The sequence below is a fragment of the Acanthopagrus latus genome, chromosome 20, assembly GCF_904848185.1.
Source record: "Acanthopagrus latus isolate v.2019 chromosome 20, fAcaLat1.1, whole genome shotgun sequence".
Taxonomy (NCBI): Eukaryota; Metazoa; Chordata; class Actinopteri; order Spariformes; family Sparidae; genus Acanthopagrus; species Acanthopagrus latus.
In genome coordinates, this window is record NC_051058.1 from 24,005,545 (window position 1) to 24,029,321 (window position 23,777).

Genomic DNA, 23,777 nt, shown 5'->3' on the forward strand with positions numbered 1-23,777 from the left:
CAGTCAGTCAGACAGACAGTCAGTCAGTAAGACAGACAGTCAGTCAGACAGACAGACAGACAGTCAGACAGTCAGACAGTCAGACAGACAGACAGTCAGACAGACAGTCAGACAGACAGACAGTCAGGCAGTCAGTCAGACAGGCAGACAGGCAGGAAGACAGACAGTCAGACAGTCAGTCAGACAGACAGTCAGTCAGACAGTCAGACAGTCAGACAGACAGTCAGACAGTCAGACAGACAGACAGTCAGACAGACAGTCAGACAGACAGACAGTCAGACAGTCAGACAGACAGACAGACAGACAGACAGTCAGACAGACAGTCAGTCAGTCAGACAGACAGTCAGTCAGACAGACAGACAGTCAGTCAGACAGACAGACAGACAGTCAGACAGTCAGACAGTCAGACAGGCAGACAGGCAGTCAGTCAGTCAGACAGTCAGACAGACAGTCAGACAGTCAGACAGACAGTCAGACAGACAGTCAGTCAGACAGTCAGACAGTCAGACAGACAGTCAGACAGACAGACAGTCAGACAGTCAGACAGACAGACAGACAGACAGACAGGCAGACAGGCAGTCAGTCAGACAGACAGTCAGACAGGCAGACAGTCAGACAGACAGTCAGACAGTCAGACAGACAGTCAGTCAGTCAGACAGACAGTCAGACAGTCAGACAGTCAGACAGACAGTCAGTCAGTCAGTCAGACAGACAGTCAGTCAGTCAGACAGTCAGTCAGTCAGACAGACAGACAGTCAGACAGGCAGAGCACATCCTGCTGGCTCAGGAGTTCCCTCAGATCCTCCTGTTCCTTGTGTTCCTTCAGATCACCCCATTTTTTGTGTCCTCCTGTTCATAATGTTCTTCCAGTTCATGCCGATCTTCCGGTTCCTCTGGTTCCTCCGGTTCCTCCGGTTCCTCCGGTTCCTCTGGTTCCTCCGGTTCCTCCACATCTGGAGCATACAGTGAAGGTGTGTGTGTCGCCGGTTTGCTGGAGCAGCCATGTTGTTCTGGGAGTCAGTGCTGTTGGACCCGTTCAGGTCCAGTCAACAAGAGAACTTTGATAAAGGATATTAAAATTTAAAAGGATCAATTTTATGGGAAAATGTGAAACGTATGATTATTCAAGATAACATGAAAATAAATAGAGTTAGACAGAGAGAGAGGGCGAGAGAGGGCGAGAGAGACTCTCTCTCTCTTTGGTTGGTCGGTTCGAGCGCCCGCCTGCTCCTCCCCCCTCCCCCTCCCCCCTCCTCCTCCCCCCTCCTCCTCCCCATCACTCTCTTTATCGCTCTCTCTCTCTGTCTTCCTCTCTCTCTTCACACACACACACACACACACACTTTCACCTCTCCTGTCCTTATATGGTCAGGCCCCGCCCCTGGCTGTGATGTCGTCAGCAGCTCAGAGGAAGACCCGTGGGGTTTTTGGGTTTTGGCGTCCAGTCCTGTGGGGCCGCAGGGCTGAGAATTTCTCCTCCGCTCCTCATCCCTCCATCATCGGCCCGCCTCTGCTCCTCTGCTCCTCTGCTCCTCTCTCCTCCTCTCTCCTCCTCTCTCCTCCTCTCTCCTCCTCTCTTTGGGGAAAAGAAAAAAGACACTTTGCTTGCGCTCGATTCGCTGTCCGGACTCGCCTCTGTTCTTCCCCTCGTTTTCTTGTCCTCTGAGGATTTTATTTTTCTTATCCCTTTTTCCTCCTCCTCCTCCTCCTTCCGTTCTTCCCGCCGGTTTCAACATGTCGGCCAAATTTTAAAAATCCCTTAAAAATAAACTGAGGGAGGAAATCTTGTCCATCCTTCTTCCAGAGCAAAAACTTGAATTAAATCTAAAAAGCAGACTGAAAGTTGTGCAGTTGAATAAACTCCCCTCCTCCTGCTCTCCTCTCGTCTTTTCTTTCCTCTCTTCTGCGTCTTGTTTCGTCCTCGCTGGGTGCTTTCAGACTTCGAGGTCTTTCGATGTCGAAGAAAACATCGACCTCCAGCATCCTGTAGAGCTGCTGCTTTTCTGCTGGACTTTTCTTTTTGCCGCAGATTTTTGCTGTTCTTCTTCTTGTTTTTTCCCCGTGTTGTTTTGCTCTCGTGGTCGTACGGCAGCAGCGGCGGCGGTCGGAGCGTCGGGGCCCCGGAGATGTTCGGGATCCAGGACAACTTGCCCCGCGGGGCCACGGCCAGCATGAAGGAGGAGCCGCTGGCCGTTCGCTCTTGGATGCACTCGGCCGGTGTGGTGGACGCCAACACTGCTGCTCAGAGGTAAACTCACCGCCGCCCCAGAGGCATCCTGGGAGCTGTAGTCCCAGCGGACAAACAGCCGTTCAGCAGGAGGAGACGCTTTAATTCACAGTAATCGTCATGAGTGTAAAGTGTGCAGCCGAAACGCTGCTGACGAAGTGTTTCAAAAGACACGCAGAGTTGCACTTTATTACACGGCAAAGAGGTTTTATTCTGCAGCTCGAGTTAAGAAAAGAAAAGAAAAGAAAAGAAAAGAAAAGAAAAGAAAAGAAAAGCTTCTTATAAAAAAACAGAGTTGGAGTGAATATTCGTCTGTCAGGAGTTTTTTTCTTCAGATTGATCAGTGTGTATCTTTCCAATATTTGTGCTCAGAACAAAGTGAAGTTCACAGTCAGACGTGTTTCCTGAGTTTGATTCTTCACAAAGAATCAAATCTGAAATATTCTTGTGATATTAATTCTCACAGGTCTGATATTTTTAAAGATAAATAATTAAAAATAAGAATCAGTTTCTGAGTTGCAGAGAATTTAAAAGATGACTGAATGTTTATTAAAGAGCAAAAATCTTCTTTATTTCATTCTGGTGATTTTATTAATAGTCATCTTCATGTTAATGTGAACAGAAACACTGTGTGTGTGAAATCTAATATATTCTATATAATATTTGTCACATCAGAGACGCAGTGTGGCCGTCGGAGGACGTGTTGGCTCGCAGCTGCAGGTCAACCGTGCTTTCATATTTCTGACATCAAACCTTCAAAACTGTTCAAAAAGTCAAATATGATAAATTGTCAAATTAATTTACTGATAAACACAAAATAATTCTGAGCTGATGTTTCATGTTATTCACATTTATCACTTTGATAAACATTTTACAGTAATGCTTCTTTTTAAATCAGCAGTGAAGAACGTCAGGATAATAAACATCCGCAAACCATCGACTGTAATTATAAAATTGTTATGAATGTTAATTATTAAAATAGAATAAAATGAATCATGTAGGATTTCTGTCTGTTACAGCTGTGAACAAACCTGATGTTTGACATTATTAATAAAGGTTTTTATGATTTACAATACTAATATAAAAACGTGATGAAATACAGTTTATATTCAAACACATCACGCTGTCAGTTTATCTGCTCAGACTCAGGTGGAAATGAAGTTCTGTTATTTGAATCAAATCTATAAATGTTATAGAAAAAAGTTCATTATAAATATAATTGATGCAGCAGAAGGAACGATGAAGCTGTCAGAGTGATGAGACGCGGCCGTGTGTCCACGCTGCAACGTTAAACACTGAAACATTAGAAAATAAAGATTGTGGTGAAATAAAGAATCAAGTTATGAATCATTTTTACGCATGAACAATGTTGTGAAAACTTGATATTTTATTTTGTGCTGTACTTTAAATTTCTACATTTTGATCTGAAATAGTGAAAAAGGATTTTACAGATGTTAAAATGTGCCGTCTCAGCACGCCGGGATGATCAGAACCGGGTCACCGTGTCCATCAGAAACACCACGCTTCAGCTTTTAAACATCCACACGGAGATGAAAGTTATTGTTTGACTTGTGTGAAATATTGTTTCATATAATAATTTTTAACTGGATGTGAAGATGATTTTAAACACTGATGCATGAAATATGATTCTTCTTCTCACAGATTCACAACAAAAGTATAAATAAATGAAACTAAATAAAAGGTTTGAATAATAAATCGCACTGTTCCACGTCAGGAAACTTAAAGTCAAGTATGACTATAATTAAAAGTTTAGATGTGAAGATTAAAAGATTTGTATAGAGATGAACTGTAAAATAATATGAAAATTATAATCAAGTTAATTTTGAACACATCATCAGTTTAACTCGAGGTCAAAGGTCGTTTGTGACGGACGTCTACAAATTACCTGAAATGATTCAAAATTAGAAAAATAAACATTGTTATAAAACAGCAGAATAAACTGGAGTGAAGGGAGACGCTGGAGACTGACGTCACAAATCAAACATTGTTTTTTGCGTTGTGTGAGAAAATTATAGAGGTTGAGACAAGCTGATCTCAGAACAGCAGCGGAGTTAAAACCTGCATCGGTGATCAACGATGTCAGCTCCACACACCCTCACACACACACACGCACACACACACACACACACACACACACACACCCTCACACACGCACACACACACACACGATCTTTAATATCCAATCCGATAATTTTCATGATTTCTTCACCACTCTTCTTTTTAAACACACACACTTATTATAATAATTGTTATTGTAGTGTGTGTGTGTGTGTGTGTTTGGTGTGTGTGTGTGTGTGTGTGTGTGTGTGTGTGTGTGTGTGTGTGTGTGTGTGTGTGTGTGTGTGTGTGTGCAGGGTCAGAGCTGCAGTTTGACTCCTCCATCATGAATATTGATGGCTGGCCGTGGCCGTGTGATGGTGTTTGCTGTGGATTTGAACATGTTGTTGTGAACATGATTCATTCATGTGGAGGTTAAAGCCCGCAGCGCCGTGTCACAGCTCGCCGAGCGCTCTCACACTTTTATGAATATTTAGACCTCAGATCCTTCAGTTCACTGAATTATTACCTTCAATTAATATTCATGCTGTGATAAGAAGGTGTGTGACATGTTCCGGAGTTTAAAGGTGAAATCACTTCACCAGTTAATACATGAAGATATTGTTGAGTGTGTCGGAGGAAACACTCCATGACCACCTGACGTCTCTTTATAACTCACACATGTCAGAGACGCTGATTAATTGATAACGTGTCTGATGTGAAGTGAACGCACGTCGCACTTCTGTTCTCTGAAGAGCGTTTGATTTCAGGTCACATGAGAGAAATTAAATGATTTCAGTTGTTTCTAAGCGTCGTCACGGGTCCAGCTGTTTCACCAACAGAACCAGCCGTGGTTCTATTCATCGCTGCTCCACACGTGGTGTTGAGAAGCTGTTGGACTCGTCCGTCCAGGAGAGATGACTTTATATGGAGACGCGTGGTGGGCGGAGTCACGGCCCACTGGACACACGTTCAGTTTTTACTCATTTGTTTTTATCGCTATGTTTCCGTTTGACTTTCACGTCGCTGCATTGAATTGATATATATACAAATTAAAGTGTTTGAATGTTCAGTAGTTTGTTCTGATCGTCCTTCACACTCGTTTACTTTAATTTCATTTATATTTCTGCATATAAAAAAGTTGAGTTTGAATTTTTCTGATTATTAAGAAATACAGCCGGTGCTCTGATCGTCTGTCTGTCTGTGTGTCTCAGCGGGGTGGGGTTAGCCCGCGCTCACTTCGAGAAGCAGCCTCCATCCAACCTGAGGAAGTCCAACTTCTTCCACTTCGTGCTGGCGCTGTACGACCGGCAGGGTCAGCCGGTGGAGATCGAGCGCACCACCTACGTCGATTTTGTGGAGAAAGAGAAGGTGAGAAACAGCGGGAGGAGCCGGGACACAAAACAAACATACTGGACAAGATTTTCTGTTGAATGTAGCGAACAAAGGAGAAATGAAACACACCCATGTCAGAGCCTGCTAAGCCCCGCCCCTGCAGGTTTATCCACGTTTGAAGAAGGAGACAGCATAGAAAACAAACGCACTCCTGAGCCTAAGCAATCACAGAAGTTTATTACTGGACAGAAACCAAACGCTCCCTCAACTGCTTACACTTTATTACAATTGCAGTCTCATCTCCACCCGGGTGGAGCTGAATCGACCTGATAGTGGGTTTGATTGGTTGTCTTGTGTTTCAGGAGCCGACCGGAGAGAAAACCAACAACGGGATCCACTACAAGCTGCAGCTGCTCTACAGCAACGGTGGGGGCGCTTGTTTTACATCACAGGACTGTAAATAAACATTTGATACATCTGATCATATTATTGAAGTACATGACGGTAACATATTGATGGTGTGTGTGTTCAGGAGTGAGGACGGAGCAGGACCTGTACGTCCGGCTGATCGACTCCATGACCAAACAGGTAAACTATTGATTATTGATCATCGTTAGTTCAGACTCACTGAAGAACATCTGAAGTCAATCGGCCATCTGATCACATGACCAACAATTTCCAGTTAACTGACCAATAGGAGAGAGGGAGATTTCAGAATAAGAGTGTGTCTCTCCTACAGTCTGAGCTGTCAGATTCAGTTTCAGGACGACTCCTCTCCGACACCTCAAACATTTCCTGACAGGTTGTTGTTTTTTCGGGTCAAACAGACTTCTCCACCTCCTCTCCTCCTCTCTTCCTCCTCCTCCTCCTCCTCCTCTCCTCCTCTCTTCCTCCTCCTCTCCTCCTCCTCCTCCTCCTCTCCTCCTCTCCTCCTCTCTTCCTCCACCTCCTCTCCTCCTCTCTTCCTCCTCCTCTCCTCCTCCTCCTCCTCCTCTCCTCCTCTCCTCCTCCTCCTCCTCCTCCACCTCCTCTCCTCCTCTCCTCCTCTCCTCCTCTCTTCCTCCACCTCCTCTCCTCCTCTCTTCCTCCTCCTCTCCTCCTCCTCCTCCTCCTCCTCCTCCTCTCCTCCTCTCCTCCTCCTCCTGCACCTCCTCCTCCTCCTCCACCTCCTCCTCCTCCTCCACCTCCTCTCCTCCTCTCCTCCTCTCTTCCTCCACCTCCTCTCCTCCTCTCTTCCTCCTCCTCTCCTCCTCCTCCTCCTCCTCTCCTCCTCTCCTCCTCCTCCTCCTCCTCCACCTCCTCCTCCTCCTCCACCTCCTCTCCTCCTCTCTTCCTCCTCCTCCTCCTCTCCTCCTCCTCCTCCACCTCCTCTCCACCTCTCTTCCTCCTCTTCCTCCTCTCCTCCTCCTCCTCCTCCTCTCCTCCTCTCCTCCTCCTCCTCCACCTACTCCTCCTCCTCCTCCTCCTCTCCTCCTCTCTTCCTCCACCTCCTCTCCTCCTCTCTTCCTCCTCCTCCTCCTCTCCTCCTCCTCCTCTCCTCACCTCCTCTCTTCCTCCTCCTCCTCCTCTCCTTCTCCTCCTCCTCTCCTCTCCTCCTCCTCCTCCACCTCCTCTCCTCCTCTCTTCCTCCACCTCCTCTCCTCCTCTGTTCCTCCGCCTCCTCCTCTCCTCCTCCTCCTCTCCTCCTCCTCCTCCTCCTCCACCTCCTCTCCTCCTCTCTTCCTCCTCTTCCTCCTCTCCTCCTCCTCCTCCTCCACCTCCTCAGTATATTTTATTTCCTGGATCTGTCTCTCTGCTCTCTGATATTGTTTAAACCCATCCTGAGCAGATCTCAGTTCAGATGTAATCGGAGCCATTAATCGTCTCTGTCCAGACACACACCGAGTGTTTCTTCGTCCTGTATGATAACGTTTGTTTCTGTGTCATCGCGTGGTCGTCAGTCTGTACGAGCCGTCAGACACTCTGAGACAAACAAATCTGTGTTCAGTCGACACGTGAACATGTCAGAGCGACACTGACGAGTCAAACGAAGCTGCTCAGATTCAGGCTCTGCACTCCTGGACCAATCAGCATCCTCTGAGGTACGTCAGTCAGCTGTGGGCGTGGTTTACGTGTGATGACCAATGAGAGACCGTGTTTGTGTATCTAAGGTGTCTCCTCAGAGTTAACTCATCGCTGTGTCACTGCAGAGGAGACGTTCGAGGATCACGTCTGTACCTGAGCTGTTCAGCCTCCAGAGCGTTCAGCTGGCGAAGCTAAGAACATCAGTAACAACGGAACAGTTCAAGGAAACACTCACAACCACCATGTGACCGAGCTGCTCCAATAAGAAAATAATCAACGTGACACGGAGACGAAACATTACGGCAACTCTGAGGGGACAAACTCCTCCTCTGAGCTCTCTGCTGGAGTGTTTGATAACTGCTAACAGTTCAGATGTACTTCACATCAAATCTGTTATTTCTTCACGTTCTGTTGATACTTAAAGTTAATTTTTTGAAAGTTTGAAACTAAAATCCTACATATTGAACCTTGACAGAATATAAAGTGTTTACAAGACACGCTGGGGTCTAAAGACTGATGGATGAGCAGAGTGTGTGATGCCCGGTGCAGCCTGCAGGAGGCGCTCTCACGGCTACAGTCACTCTGTGATGAAAAGGCTTCAGTCAGCACTCTGTACAGTGACAGTAATGGAAACCAGCAGCACAGCAGTCACAGCATTTAAACCTAACGAGTCATTCAATTAGTGAGCTTTTAACGAGCGTGCCCGTCAGGCGTCGTTTGCGTCGTATGATCCGCTCTTTGTGGAGAAGCTTTCATGGTTCCAGCTGTTCGGTCTGAACGTCTGCAGGCTGCAGCTGTAATGAAACAGAGAGGATCAAATGTTTGCCCTCAGTTCAGCCGCGCCGCACGCTGCTAATCGCTAATAATGACTCATAATGGAGACAAATGGAACGAGCCTTTAATTGAGTTGTTTCTGCTGCCGGAGGAGACGCACACACACAAGGTTCACACCTGAACACCACTCATACACCTGTGTGTGTGTGTGTGTGTGTGTGTGTGTGTGTGTGTGTGTGTGTGTGTGTGTGTGTGCATGTGTGTGTGTGTGTGTGTTGCAGGCCATCATCTATGAAGGTCAGGACAAGAACCCTGAGATGTGCCGAGTTCTGCTGACGCATGAGATCATGTGCAGGTGGGAACATCTTCTTCTTCTACTGCACATACTGCACCTGCACAGCTGGTCCACAGGTGCATCAAACCAGGTCTGAGATATGAAACCTGGTCCAAACACACCTGAGGAACAGGTCTGACGACATTCAACATAATGAGATTGCAATGCTTTCAGGCTTTTTCTGGTCCTGTCACACCTGACAGACTGTAGAACAGTCACACCTGGTCCTGACAGACTGTAGAACAGTCACACCTGGTCCTGACAGACTGTAGAACAGTCACACCTGGTCCTGACAGACTGTAGAACAGTCTGTTTCCTGTAAAATTCAGTGAAATTTAGAATCAGTGTTCGCTGAGACGCTGTAACAGCTTTATTATTCTGTCTTTGTCTCTTTCAGTCGCTGCTGCGATAAGAAAAGCTGTGGAAACAGGAACGAGACGCCGTCAGACCCCGTCATCATCGACAGGTAACAGATACTGACACACACACACACACTCTCTCTCTCTCTCTGTTATCATGCAGTGTGTTGATCTGAATGTATTTCATGCTCTCTCACACACATTATTTTAATAGCAACATTTTTTCCTGCCTAGCTGGCCTGTGTGTGTGTGTGTGTGTGTGTGTGTGTGTGTGCTACTATAATTCAAACCTGATGTATAAATCTGTGTGTTTATAATTCAAATCAACATGTCAGAGTGTTTCTGTGCTGATACTGTCATCACTGACAGAGACGGAGTGTTATGGCCGATACAGGAAGTCATGTTTGAACAAACACTGACAGTGTGTGTGCTCGAGTCTATGTGTGTGCGTGTGTGTGTGCGTGTGTGTGTGTGTGTGTGTGTGTGTGTGTGTATGTGTCTGCATTCTCACGTTATCAATCACAGCTCAGTTCAAATAAATGAAACATCATATCCCATCATGCATTGCACACCCTGATACAGAGTTGGGCTTTCAGCCCTCATCACCCACTGGTTCTCTGTTAGACGTAATTTTTCTCTATGTTGCAGCTTCACGTTTGTGTAGGCTGAGTTTCTGTCCCTCTCTCATCACATCGCTGTGTTTATGCTCGGGTTGGGTTGAACCTCTCGCTGGGGTCAGAACACACCCTGGTTTGGTACCAATCACAGTTATAGATTGTCCAGTTTTCTCATAAAGCAACAGTCAGCCTTGATGCCACAGAAACAGCTAGAAATGTCTGCAGGTGTCCTTAAAAATATCTGGTGGTGTGACTGTTTGGCTCCTTGTTGGCTGTAATAACTCCACCTCCATCACCTCCATCACCTCCATCACCTCCACCTCCATCACCTCCATCACCTGCACCTTCATCACCTCCATCACCTCCATCACCTCCACCTCCATCACCTCCATCACCTCCACCTCCATCACCTCCACCTTCATCACCTCCATCACCTCCATCACCTCCACCTCCATCACCTCCACCTTCATCACCTCCATCACCTCCACCTCCATCACCTCCATCACCTCCACCTCCATCACCTCCACCTTCATCACCTCCACCTCCATCACCTCCACCTCCATCACCTCCATCACCTCCACCTTCATCACCTCCATCACCTCCATCACCTCCACCTCCATCACCTCCACCTCCATCACCTCCATCACCTCCACCTTCATCACCTCCATCACCTCCATCACCTCCACCTCCATCACCTCCACCTCCATCACCTCCATCACCTCCACCTCCATCACCTCCACCTTCATCACCTTCATCACCTCCATCACCTCCATCACCTCCACCTCCATCACCTCCATCACCTCCACCTCCATCACCTCCACCTTCATCACCTTCATCACCTCCATCACCTCCATCACCTCCATCACCTCCACCTCCATCACCTCCATCACCTCCACCTCCATCACCTCCATCACCTCCACCTTCATCACCTCCATCACCTCCATCACCTGAGCATGACGTGATGACCTGGGTCGTGTCTGAGGTCTGAGACTGGGCTCATGTAGTTGTAGTCCTTGTGTTAGTGATCATTGTTGGACCTGCTGATCGTTCAGCTGAAGTGATTCTGGATCTTTGTGATCAATACGGTTAAATTCTGTTGAGAACCATCAGCGTCTGATCCATGTTGGACAGCTTGAGGCAATAAAAGGTGGATCTCCAGCTGCTGCTCTGAATAACAACATCATTCCTACAGAAACTGAACTGGTCCGACTGAAACCTCCTCCTCCTCCTCCTCCTCCTCCTCCTCCCTGCTGCGTCTCCCCCTCCACCCCTCCTCTCTTCTCTCCCATGAGGAATCATACGCTCTCCTCTCCTCTTTTTGCCTCCCCCTCCTCCTCCCTTCACCCCTCCTCCTCTCCACTTGTCCTCCCCCTGAGTATTAATCTCATTCCCCCCTCCCCCCTCTCTTCTCTGAGGCTGTGGAGGGAGGAGGAGGATGGATGGATGGATGGATGGATGGATGGAGGGATGGATGGAGGGATGGATGGATGGAGGGATGGATGGATGGATGGATGGATGGATGGAGGGATGGATGGAGGGATGGATGGATGGAGGGATGGATGGAGGGATGGATGTGACTGCTGCAGCCTTTTGAGAAGAGAAGTGGTGATATTACATCGGCCCCTTTTTTTCTCCCTCTGCCTGCTGAAATGCATGATGGGAAGGTCTCCTGTGTTTTCAGCGGCGTCCAGTGAACAGGAAACATGTCAGGGTCAGACTGAGCTGCTGAGAGCACAAACACTCAGACCTGCCTTTTATCACACACACACACACACACACACACACACACACACACACACACACACACACACACACACCATTCTGTTCATTGTTCTACTTTCAGACATTGAAACCAGCAACATGAACCATCTGTCTTTACATTAACACTTATTGATCTTCAGGATGTGTGACAATGTTCTTCACATGAGGATGATTACTGTAAATGTTTCATTTAAAAACTGTTCATCACAACTAATCTGAAAACACTGGTTATAGTTGTGCTGTGGAACATTTTTTTGAAGCGATATAATCACAAAATACATTCTAGCTAGTATGTTCCTGTAAATTACAGCCAGGACGTCAGCTGCAGGTCCAGTCGAGCCAGAGGAAACCATGTATTGTCATAAAACCTCTGACAATCACAGCCTGTCCTGCAGGAGACGTTCAGGTACTCATGTAAAAGTAGAAGTTCTGATCCAGCTTGTTTCCTCCAGCACAGTAACAGAGTTCAGGCTCTGACATGGACTCAGAGTATCAGAGTAAAAAGTCTCCCTCTGAAGGACATTTGTGCTCAAAGCTAACTGAAGCTCACGTCATATTAATAGAATTCAAAGACTATTAAAGTTAAAGGTAGAATCAGTACGATTTGTCCCAGCTGTTCCTGAACGCACCACAAAGACAGTTGATTGTTGAGTCTCATTCCCAGGACGTCAAATAGACACATGTTGGGTTGGTAAAGCGTCCCGAGCAGCAACAAAGAGAGAAAATCAGAAACTCTGCAGATACGAGACACTAACACGGCTTGATTTGTTTATTTATTAAACAGGGACAGTGCACATCTCTCAGCCGGACCAGAATTAGCTACTAGCTAAATTTCATCTGTAGTCCCTGGGCAGGAACAAATAACATAAATCTAACACAGACAAGCACATACAAAAGAAAAAAAAAAACCTCATCACACAAGCAGCCTTTCAAACAACAATAACACAGTCTCACACTCTTATAACACAATACAACACAACAACAAGAACAAAATGACAATGTTAAGACACAAAAAAACAATGTTAAGATACAACACTAAAAATATTACAAAATAGTGAGATAATGTTTGAATTTATGGTTGATGGGTGCATAATTGAGTAGATTTAAGCCATGATTTTATCTTGGATGTAAAACCAGTAAATGTACTAATGTCTCTGATCTTGTTTGGTAGCGAGATCCGATAATTAGTGGCTCTGACAGAAAAGGCTGATCTGCCAAACTCAGTTCATCTGTGCTGCACCTCCGCTAGTCGTCCTCGTTGTTCTCTTGTTGTCTGGGCGCAGTGATATGAACTCCTTTAATGGAGGAGCAGCCAGATTCTGAATTACCTTATACAGTAAACTAACATCGGCAAGACACACTAAATTTTCAAAAGTCAAGAGTTTGTGCTTTTGAATGATGTTGCAGTGATGATGACTTGATGGTCTTTTGTCTAATACCTTGAGAGTTTGTTTATAGAGCGTTTGTAGTGGAGCAAGTGTTGTTTTTCCAGTTTGTGACCAACTTGTGACGTAGTATGCAATATGTGAAAAAATCATCGAGTGCATATATAATTTGGCGGCATCTAAGGGTAGCTGATTTCAAATGTATCTGAAGTTTCTTAGGTTGAATTTGACAGTGTTACACACCTGCTTTATGTGTTTCTTAAAAGACAACTGTGAGTCAACAGTAACTACCAGGTATTTATGGATCTTTTCCCCATTCACAAAGATATCTGGCTGATTTCCATTTTTCCTTATATAAAAATACATGCATGCGGTTTTGCTGACGTTTAGCGACAGGCAGGACTCTGAAAGCCAGGTGCAATTTTGGCCATTGCTGCTGTTAATTTGGCTGCTACTTCACATCTGTCTCTTCCATGTGCCAGGATAACCGTGTCATCTGCATACATTTGAGTTTCAACTTCAGGACATGCAAGTGGAAGGTCGTTAACATATAAACCAAATAATAAAGGGCCTAAGACTGAGCCCTGTGGGACACCAACAGAGCAGTTACTGAATGATGAAAGTTTATTCCTAACTCTGGTGCATTGTCTTCTCATGGTAAAATAGGATTCCATCCATTTTATAACATCATCAGAAAAATTAAAATTTGACAACTTTGAAAGAAGACCATTATGATTTACTGTATCAAAAGCTTTTTTCAGATCCAGAAAAACAGCTCCTACAGCACTCCCACCGTCTAGTTTTGATTTATTTTCTCAAGAAAATAGCAGGTAGCCATTTTGGTCGAATGTTTTTTCTGAAGCTGAATTGCATAGGATGAAAGAGGGCTTGTCCAGAATTTAGAAAGTCAATTTGTTGGGCCTATAGTTGGCTACATCAGTTGGTTCACCTGCCTTAAAAATGGGAACTACAACTGCAAACTTTTCTTCACATTCCAGTCTCCCTCTCTGTCTGTTTATGGCTGCTTACGTCTTTGTCTTGTCTCACTGACGATAGCATCTGGAAACAATGTTGGTTGTCAGTAAACATTTTACAAACATTTCCTTGTTATGTTCATTCAGAAAACCTCTCTGAGGAAACCAGTTTGCACACATGATGCACATTAGTGGAACGTGTTAGAACAAGACTGTATCATCTGCAAACAAACAGACGTTCAGTCAGAGCTGCAGGACAGCAGCTGATGTTCAGTCTCTTCCTACATCACTGACATTTCCTCAAAGAAATTCATGTTTCCTGTCGGAGGACGCAGCCACTTTTACTCTTTTGTTTATATTTTCTTTGTTAGTAGTTTCCTCTCTGAGCACTGGACCTGTCTCGACCGTCACCATCATGTTGTGGCCCTGCTGCTGTTTGACTGAAGCGCAGGTCGAGTGATCGTGCTGTTCATGCAGCTGTTAAACTCCCCTGCGGCCTCCTGAAGGGCCCGTGCCTCAGGTTGAGCCTCTGTGCGATGCTGTTTCAGCTCCTTTGTTCTGGGCCCTGACAGAAGCCTGTGAGGGTCACTGGTGACGGGACGATCTCCCGTCTGAACACTGTGAGAACGTTTGAACACAATGATCTCTTAAAAGCTCTCAGGTGAGATTTGCTCTCGATCTCCCGTCTTCTCTCCGCCTGTTTGTAGCTGATGATGAAGATGAAGATGATGGTGATGGCGGTGATGGCGGACCTGCTCTCATCTTTTCACGCTCTCGCTCTGAATACCAGATGTGAGAATTTTTTGGGGGGGTACAATCTCCTGTCTGCGAGCGTCTCTGGTGTGTGCAGCGTGGGATTATGGGAGGACGACGTGCTGTCAATCATTCAGAGGGCGTAGGTGTGATTTCCCTCTCATGCTGCAGGTTGGTTTGGGATGGAATCTCATTACCGGCCGTGTTTCAGGGTGACTGACAGCAGAATAATGTTTGGGGCCCCCAGAGGGCCCCCGGCCGGCTAAATGTTAAATGTATGAATGCATGGGAGTCAATGGAGAGATGAAGTGTAGCTGAATATTTTTTTCTTCCTGGGAAACAGTCACAGAATGAGGAGTGTGACCCTGAACACACCGTCTGCTGCTGTTTGACTGCTGAAACACAACGAGCACACACACACACACACGCACACACACACGCACACACACACACACACACACACACACACGTACACACACACACACGTACACACACACACACACACACACACATACACACATCAGGTCACATGTAATCAGAGATTTTCAACAACATAACAGAAAAAAATAAATTCTGGATAAAAACTATTGAACATCTCATTTTGTTAACAGTAGTGTTTTTCAGAATAAAAGCATGAGCAGTTATTCTGAATGAGCTGCTGTATGCTGATGTGTTGCTGCAGTGGATGACAACACAGTCAAGTTCTAGTTACACACTTTTCACTAACACACTTTTCTTATGATATAATGTTGAACAGCTTTGGACAGATTAACTAAATCTTCATATACACCTTTATACAATCACCTTTATTATCCTCATGATAGTATAGCGTAATCAGCACAGTTTGAAATCACATCACATATGAACCTCATCAACACGTCGACATCAGAGAGTCTTTGCACAGACGAGACGCTGATCGACACACGAAACAAACAAGCGCACTGATACAAACGAGATGAACACAGAGACTTGAGAGATCGGCCCGTATGTATCTCACATTAGATGAGCTCAAGAAAAGTTCACTAGCAGCTCTTCTGTCTGATCCCGTGACTACAGCTGCTCCGTCACTGGATCCTGGTGTCCTAACGAACTCCACACATCCTGACGAGTCGCTCACAGAGCTGCAGACGCCAATATCACCTGCTGAATGTTCCTCAGTCAGTGAATCCTTACAGCCTGGACTCAGGGCAGAAACCCTCAATAATCTGTAGAGCTGAGAGAGAGTGTGTGTGTGTGTGTGTGTGTGTGTGTGTGTGTGTGGGTGTGTGTGTGTGTGTGTGTGTGTGAGGAGTTAGAGGTGATGCATTGATCATCTTGTTCATCATTAGACCTCAAATGCTCTGATGGAGGAGACGCCCTGACTTTACAAACAAATCGCTCCTCTTCACCTCCACCTCTTCTACTCTTCCTTGTCACTTTGTCTTTCCTTCTTTTTCTTTTTCCATCCACATTAATTTATTCTTCTGTTTCTACCTCCACTCTTGATGAGAAGAGAAAAGAAAGAATGAACGAAAGAACGAAAGAAAGAAGAAAGAAGGATAAATGAGACAAATCTTTGTCCTCTAATTGGTATTTAACAGGTGCTTCCTCCAGTGCGTGCATGTGTGAGCCTGTGTGTGTGTGTGTGTGTGTGTGTGTGTGTGTGTGTGTGTCTGTGTGTGTGTGTGTGTGTGTATTGATCGTTAGTAAATGTTGCCGGTGGCGATGAATGTTGCTATTCGTCGCTATTGATTTGTGGTTTTGAGAGAAGAAACAAGTGTGTGTTTTTATTGCTGCTCTTTAAGCACACACACTGAAACACACCACATACACACACACACAAACTGAAACATACACCACACACACACACACACACACACACACACTGAAACACACCACACACACACACACACACACACACACACACACACACACTGAAACACACACCACACACACACACACAAACTGAAACATACACCACACACACACTGACACACACCACATACACACACACACAAACTGAAACATACACCACACACACACACACACACACACACACACACACACACACACACACTGAAACACACCACACACACACACACACACACACACACACACACACACACACAAACACACACCACACACACACACACAAACTGAAACATACACCACACACATACACACACACACACACACACACACTGAAACACACACCACACACACACACAAACTGAAACACACACCCCACACACAAACCACGCACACACACACAGACACTGCTGGTATTTCAGGAAACAGCTTTACGTTGCGTCAGATGGCCTAATTAACTACAAAGGTCTCTCTCTCTCTCTCTCTTACACACAGTGTGATTGACAGCTGTGTGTTTGTGTGTTTTGTTTTGTTATTTGTTTATTGTTGGTCCTGTAAACAAGTTCTTAACGAGGTGTTTGTTACTGAGCTGATTGAAGGAGGTGTCTCATGATGTCATTGTCGTCACCTTCAGCTCAGCTGTGTGTTTCTCACTGAGAGACAAATATCGTCTGAGTCGACAACTTCACTGTCAACATGTTGCTGTTGTTGTTGTTGCTGTTATTGTTGTTGTTGCTGTTGTTGTTATTGTTGTTGTTGCTATTGTTGTTACTGTTGTTGTTGATGCTGTTGTTGTTGTTACTGTTGTTGTTGTTGCTGCTAATGTTGTTGTTACTGTTGTTGTTGTTACTGTTGATGCTGTTGTTGTTACTGTTGTTGTTGCTGCTAAAGTTGTTGTTACTGTTGTTGTTGTTGATGCTGTTGTTGTTGTTATTGTTGTTGTTGCTGTTGTTGTTACTGTTGTTTTTGTTGATGCTGTTGTTGTTGTTATTGTTGTTGTTGCTGTTGTTACTGTTGTTGTTACTGTTGTTGTTGCTGCTGTTGTTGTTACTGATGTTGTTGCTGTTGTTGTTGTTGCTGTTGTTGTTACTGATGTTGTTGTTGTTACTGTTGTTGTTGCTGTTGTTGTTGCTGTTGTTGTTACTGTTGTTGTTGCTGTTGTTGTTACTGTTGTTGTTGCTGTTATTGTTGTTGTTGCTAATGTTGTTGTTACTGATGTTGCTGTTGTTGCTGTTGTTGTTGTTACTGATGTTGTTGCTGTTGTTGTTACTGATGTTGTTGCTGTTGTTGTTGTTGCTGTTGCTGTTGTTGTTACTGATGTTGTTGTTGCTGTTGTTGCTGTTGTTGTTGCTGTTGTTGTTACTGGTGTTGTTGCTGTTGTTGTTGTTGCTGTTGTTGTTACTGATGTTGTTGTTGCTGTTGTTGCTGTTGCTGTTGTTGTTACTGATGTTGTTGTTGCTGTTGTTGCTGTTGTTGTTGCTGTTGTTGTTACTGATGTTGTTGCTGTTGTTGTTGTTGCTGTTGCTGTTGTTGTTACTGATGTTGTTGTTGCTGTTGTTGCTGTTGTTGTTGCTGTTGTTGTTACTGGTGTTGTTGCTGTTGTTGCTGTTGTTGCTGCTGTTGTTGTTGCTGTTGTTGTTACTGATGTTGTTGCTGTTGTTGTTGTTGCTGTTGTTGTTACTGATGTTGTTGCTGTTGTTGCTGTTGTTGTTGCTGTTGTTACTGTTGTTGTTGCTGTTGTTGTTGCTCAGCCTGGTTACTGTCCACGTTGCCGTTGCGTCTCCTCAGCTGACAGAGCGGCAGCTCCTTTAACTTTCCTGTAATATCTCTGCGTCTTCACTCGTCTGCAGCAAATTAAACTTTGTCATTTTTTAATTTCTCCTTTCATCTCCTCTCCTGCTTCTGTCCATCAGCTGAGTCTTAACAAGAACAGACTTAATGAGAAACTGTCTTAACAAGAACAGGGAGGACTTAATGAGAATCATCTTTAATAAGTAGGAAACTCTCACAGACTCAGTTGATATTTGATTGGCTCTCACACAGGAGCAGCATGTGATTGGTCCGAGCCTCAGGCTGTAACATGAACCCTCAGCTGGATGAGCAGCACTTAATTACAAATGCAAATGAGGTTAATTAAATATGTAAATCAGCTCCATCATCCAAAGAACAAATGCTTCCTGTTTGTCTGAACGGCAGGTGATCGCTTTGACACTGAAGGTTTAACGAGGTCGATAACGAGCTGTGATCACCTGGAGAACCAGCAGACAGTCAGTAATTAGTCCTGAGGTTCCTCAGGGTTCAACCATCGGCCCACAAGAATTTCACTTTTATTTATCCACAACTATCAAACTTTTGACTGTCTCATCAATTAACCGTCCACAAATCTCACTTCAGACCAACATCATGTCCATCTCTCAGGTCTGTCTGACTTCCTGTCCGTGGTTTATTGGTTCCTTCTGAAGACGCTGAGCCTTAAAAACTCGCTGTAGTTTTTATCAAACAATCAGGACGAATATATACATTTGTTGAGGACAATAATGACCAGATTTCACCAGACAAGTTCCGGCTCCACAGTGTTTCCTTCAACTGGCTCTGCTGCTCTGTGTATCTGCTCCGGTGGTCCGGACAACATAACATCCATTCAATTTTCGGAATAAAACTCTACGAGACAAATACAAGCTGTTCTTCTGATCCTGCGGTCAGGAATACAACTGTCACTGCAGGTGTGACTCTCTGCAGACTGTTAATAACCTCGTCCTCCTCCTTACTGTGATGAAGAACAGGAGAGGAGGAGGAGTTGTCTGTTTTCATTTACTGTAATATGAAGAAGGAGAGATGATGGAGTCTTCATTATCTAATCTAATTATCTCCTCCTCCTCCTCCACCTCCTCCTCCTCCACCTCCTGTGGAAGTCCAGGACAAGACTCTCCAGGCCTGGAAAAACCTGTGTGTGTGTGTGTGTGTGTGTGTGTGTGTGTGCGTGTGTGTGTGTGAGCAGCAGTGATTGACAGCTGACATTAAGTTGTTTAGCAGTAAAATGTCAAAGTCGGAATATCTCCGTCGCTCTGTTTGACCCCGTCTGTCTGCCGTAGGAGGAGGAAGTGAAATCTGCTGCCAGCCGTCGATCACAGATCTCTTTTCATCCTGTTGGAATCAGAAACTTCTCAAAGTCAACATCAACAATGATATTCATGATAATAATGTTACGTTAAAAAATAAATATGAAGCTAGTTAGATTCACCAGAGAAGTGTATTGAAATGGAACACAACAGCAGGTAGTGTGATGTCATGTGCTTTTATCTGCCTTGATCTCCGCCCACGTCACGCAGTAACACCACTCGTCAATAGGAGGAGTAAAAGTAAGATGGCCGCTGACTTCTGACTATTTGATTGACACTATATTTTTGCAGATCGAAGCTTCTACGCCCGCCCTGCAGCTTACAACAGCCAATGAGTGATTGTGTAAAAAGGATCTCTGTTCCTTCCCCTCTTTATTGAGCCGGTTACACACCAGCAGATTGGACTGAACTGGCACCATGTCTGGCTCGGGCATCTGGTGTCTGTTTACAGAAAGGGAGGAACTAACAAAAAACTAATGTGCATTATGGGAAATGTAGGAACCAGTAATATGATGCTATATGCTGTGGAGGGAGGAGTTATGTATTCAGGTAGTCTCGTGAACATGTGTCTCAGTGTTCAGCCGGACTGAAGGTGAACACCTCGTCGGTCACAGTTCAAAGGTCACAGTGACCCAAAGAACTCAAGAACTCATTTGATGACTTCGACAAAAGTTCAGAGGTCAACACCATATCAGGCACAGAGCGCAGACTGTGTGTGACTGTGCTGACAGTCCAGATTTTCAACGTGTTTCTGTCAGAATCAGAATTATTGTCCGAACACACTCCATAAATTTCACTGTATGTTTCTGTCCGTGAACTCACACCAGCTGATCAGGTTCATGCTGTTGATCTCCAGGTGACCAGAAACTACAATTAATCTGCCTTCACTCAACATTTCTGAGTCCAGACAGACAAACAGAGACACGCCGGCGCCGTCTCCACGTCTGCTGCTCAGATCTAACGTGAGAGTCAGTTTACATCAGAACAGCTGTGACACATCTGGACCGTGTCTCATCTCTCCTTGACCTCCACTGCTCACTTTGTGTGTGTGTGTGTGTGTGTGTGTGTGTGTGTGTGCATTATAACAGCTGGTACTCTGTTCTTCAGCCTGTGATGCCATCTGACACACATACACACACACGACTTTTCATAAGTATGCAAAATCACACATTTTGTCTCAGGCTATAAAAGGATGATCAGTGTGTGTGTGTGTGTGTGTGTGTGTGTGTGTGTGTGTGTGTGTGTGTGTGTGTGCGTGTGTGTGTGGGGGTGTGTGTGTGGGTGTGTGTGTGTGTGTGTGTGTGTGTGTGTGTGAGTCATAATAGCTGTTAATTACCTCCATGTTCAAACCAGCAGCGGATGCTAATTAGCAGAAACCTGTCCAGCATTTGGTGTTAATTAGAGCGACAGGCCCAAACACATCTGAACACACACACACACACACACACACACACACACACACACACACACACACACACACACACACGCACACACACAGCTGTCTGATTTTACCCCCATCCTGTCATGTTTCATTTCATTTCACATTAAGAACAAAAAAAATTGTCCAGCATGTAGAGAGACTCTGTCAGTGGTTCTGAGGTCCAGCATGTAGAGAGACTCTGTCAGTGGTTCTGAGGTCCAGCATGTAGAGAGACTCTGTCAGTGGTTCTGAGGTCCAGCATGTAGAGAGACTCTGTCCGTGGTTCTGAGGTCCAGCATGTAGAGAGACTCTGTCCAGCATGAGGAACGTGACTAGAACATTACTAGAACATGCAGTCATGACAGTGAAGGTCAGGAGAAGAACACATCACACAGAAACTAGAATGAGAGAACGTTAGAGGAGAACATGTGACAGACGGGATGAGAACACACAGAGAACACGCTAAGAACACGGAGCGCAGCATGTTGAGGACACGCTGCTGCTGACAGCTCCTCTGGTCTCCAATTACAGCAGAGGTCAGAGGTCGAGACGCACGATTCATCATGCTAATCATGAAGCTGTTACGCTGCGTGTGTGAGTGTGTGGGGCTGCTCCATTAGTCCTCACACACACACACACACACACACACACACACACACACACACACACACACACACAGGAGGTTTAAGGTTTCTCTCATGATTTAAACAGAGACATTGGACTTTAACATGTTCAAGAGTGTTTAGCCTCTCAGTGTGTGTGTGTGTGTGTCGGACACAGACGATCTGGCTTCAGAGAGGAACACTCACCTTCTATAACTAATAGAACTGACTGACGATATTAATCCAACCTTGTTCATATCAAATAATTCATTATCAATAAATCAATATCAGCTGTCACAAAGAAATAAAACAGAAGAAATAATGTCCTATGAGGTGAAATGTCTCAGATGTTGTCTCCAGGTGTTGTCTCCAGGTGATGTCTCAGATGTTGTCTCCAGGTGATGTCTCAGGTGTTGTCTCCAGGTGATGTCTCAGGTGTTGTCTCCAGGTGATGTCTCAGATGTTGTCTCCAGGTGATGTCTCAGGTGTTGTCTCCAGGTGATGTCTCAGATGATGTCTCAGGTGTTGTCTCCAGGTGATGTCTCAGATGTTGTCTCCAGGTGATGTCTCAGGTGATGTCTCAGATGTTGTCTCCAGGTGTTGTCTCAGGTGTTGTCTCCAGTTGATGTCTCAGGTGATGTCTCAGGTGTTGTCTCCAGGTGATGTCTCAGATGTTGTCTCAGGTGTTGTCTCCAGGTGATGTCTCAGATGTTGTCTCCAGGTGATGTCTCAGGTGATGTCTCCAGGTGATGTCTCAGGTGATGTCTCCAGGTGATGTCTCAGGTGATGTCTCAGGTGTTGTCTCAGGTCTCCAGGTGATGTCTCAGATGTTGTCTCAGGTGATGTCTCAGATGTTGTCTCAGATGTTGTCTCCAGGTGATGTCTCAGTTGTTGTCTCAGATGTTGTCTCCAGGTGATGTCTCAGATGTTGTCTCCAGGTGATGTCTCAGATGATGTCTCAGATGATGTCTCAGGTGTTGTCTCCAGGTGATGTCTCAGATGTTGTCTCCAGGTGATGTCTCAGATGTTGTCTCCAGGTGATGTCTCAGATGATGTCTCAGATGATGTCTCAGGTGTTGTCTCCAGGTGTTGTCTACAGATGTTGTCTCCAGGTGATGTCTCAGTTGTTGTCTCAGATGTTGTCTCCAGGTGATGTCTCAGATGTTGTCTCCAGGTGATGTCTCAGATGTTGTCTCCAGGTGATGTCTCAGATGATGTCTCAGATGATGTCTCAGGTGTTGTCTCCAGGTGATGTCTCAGATGTTGTCTCCAGGTGATGTCTCAGGTGATGTCTCAGATGTTGTCTCCAGGTGTTGTCTCAGGTGTTGTCTCCAGTTGATGTCTCAGGTGATGTCTCAGGTGTTGTCTCCAGGTGATGTCTCAGATGTTGTCTCAGGTGTTGTCTCCAGGTGATGTCTCAGATGTTGTCTCCAGGTGATGTCTCAGGTGATGTCTCCAGGTGATGTCTCAGGTGATGTCTCAGGTGTTGTCTCAGGTGATGTCTCAGGTGTTGTCTCAGGTGATGTCTCAGGTGTTGTCTCCAGGTGATGTCTCAGATGTTGTCTCAGGTGATGTCTCAGATGTTGTCTCAGATGTTGTCTCCAGGTGTTGTCTACAGATGATGTTTCCAGGTGATGTCTCAGTTGTTGTCTCAGGTGTCCCAGGTCTCTCAGTCTGGATCCAGTCTGAGCTGGACTCTTCAGGTCCAATGTTGTTAAAGTTTCAACTCGTCTTGTCTAAATCTTCAGGTTTTGGTTTATGATTCATGACTTAATTCGGACACAACGCCAATGTGTAACGATGGTGTAATATCACCATCCCGACGCTGGTGTTGGAGGCGGGTCACCTGATGTCACAGCCTGCATCCAACCAAACATCAGGCTGGGAGATGAGGGATCACCTGAAGTCCTGGTCCTCACAAAGACGGCAACACCGGCCACACACACTGGAGATCCCATATGAATTCATCCTCATCTGAAAGCAAAAACAGCTCCTGTTGAATATGTAAATGAGCAGAACGTTCCGCTGCCAACGAATACATTTGAATACCAATTAGAGCAGTCAGAGATAATTAATGACAACTGTCAATTAACAGTAGGGAGTTAATTGATTAACCAGCTGATGGAGGAGGAGGAGGAGCAGTCACA

At 45.4% G+C, this 23,777-nt stretch overlaps 1 protein-coding gene across 4 annotated transcripts in view; it reads left to right on the forward strand.

The window, feature by feature from the left end:
* Positions 1 to 1,358: 1,358 nt before the first annotated feature.
* LOC119010042 (transcription factor COE3-like) overlaps positions 1,359 to 23,777 on the forward strand; it is a 48,692-nt gene continuing 26,273 nt past the window's right edge. For all 4 annotated transcript variants that reach the window (XM_037081891.1, XM_037081893.1, XM_037081892.1 and 1 more), the window contains exons 1-6: positions 1,359 to 2,248; positions 5,500 to 5,656; positions 5,983 to 6,046; positions 6,153 to 6,208; positions 8,740 to 8,813; positions 9,190 to 9,258. In XM_037081891.1, coding sequence (XP_036937786.1) covers positions 2,127 to 2,248; positions 5,500 to 5,656; positions 5,983 to 6,046; positions 6,153 to 6,208; positions 8,740 to 8,813; positions 9,190 to 9,258 — 542 coding nt within the window. In that variant the 5' untranslated portion in view covers positions 1,359 to 2,126. The remainder of the gene's footprint in view (positions 2,249 to 5,499; positions 5,657 to 5,982; positions 6,047 to 6,152; positions 6,209 to 8,739; positions 8,814 to 9,189; positions 9,259 to 23,777) is intronic.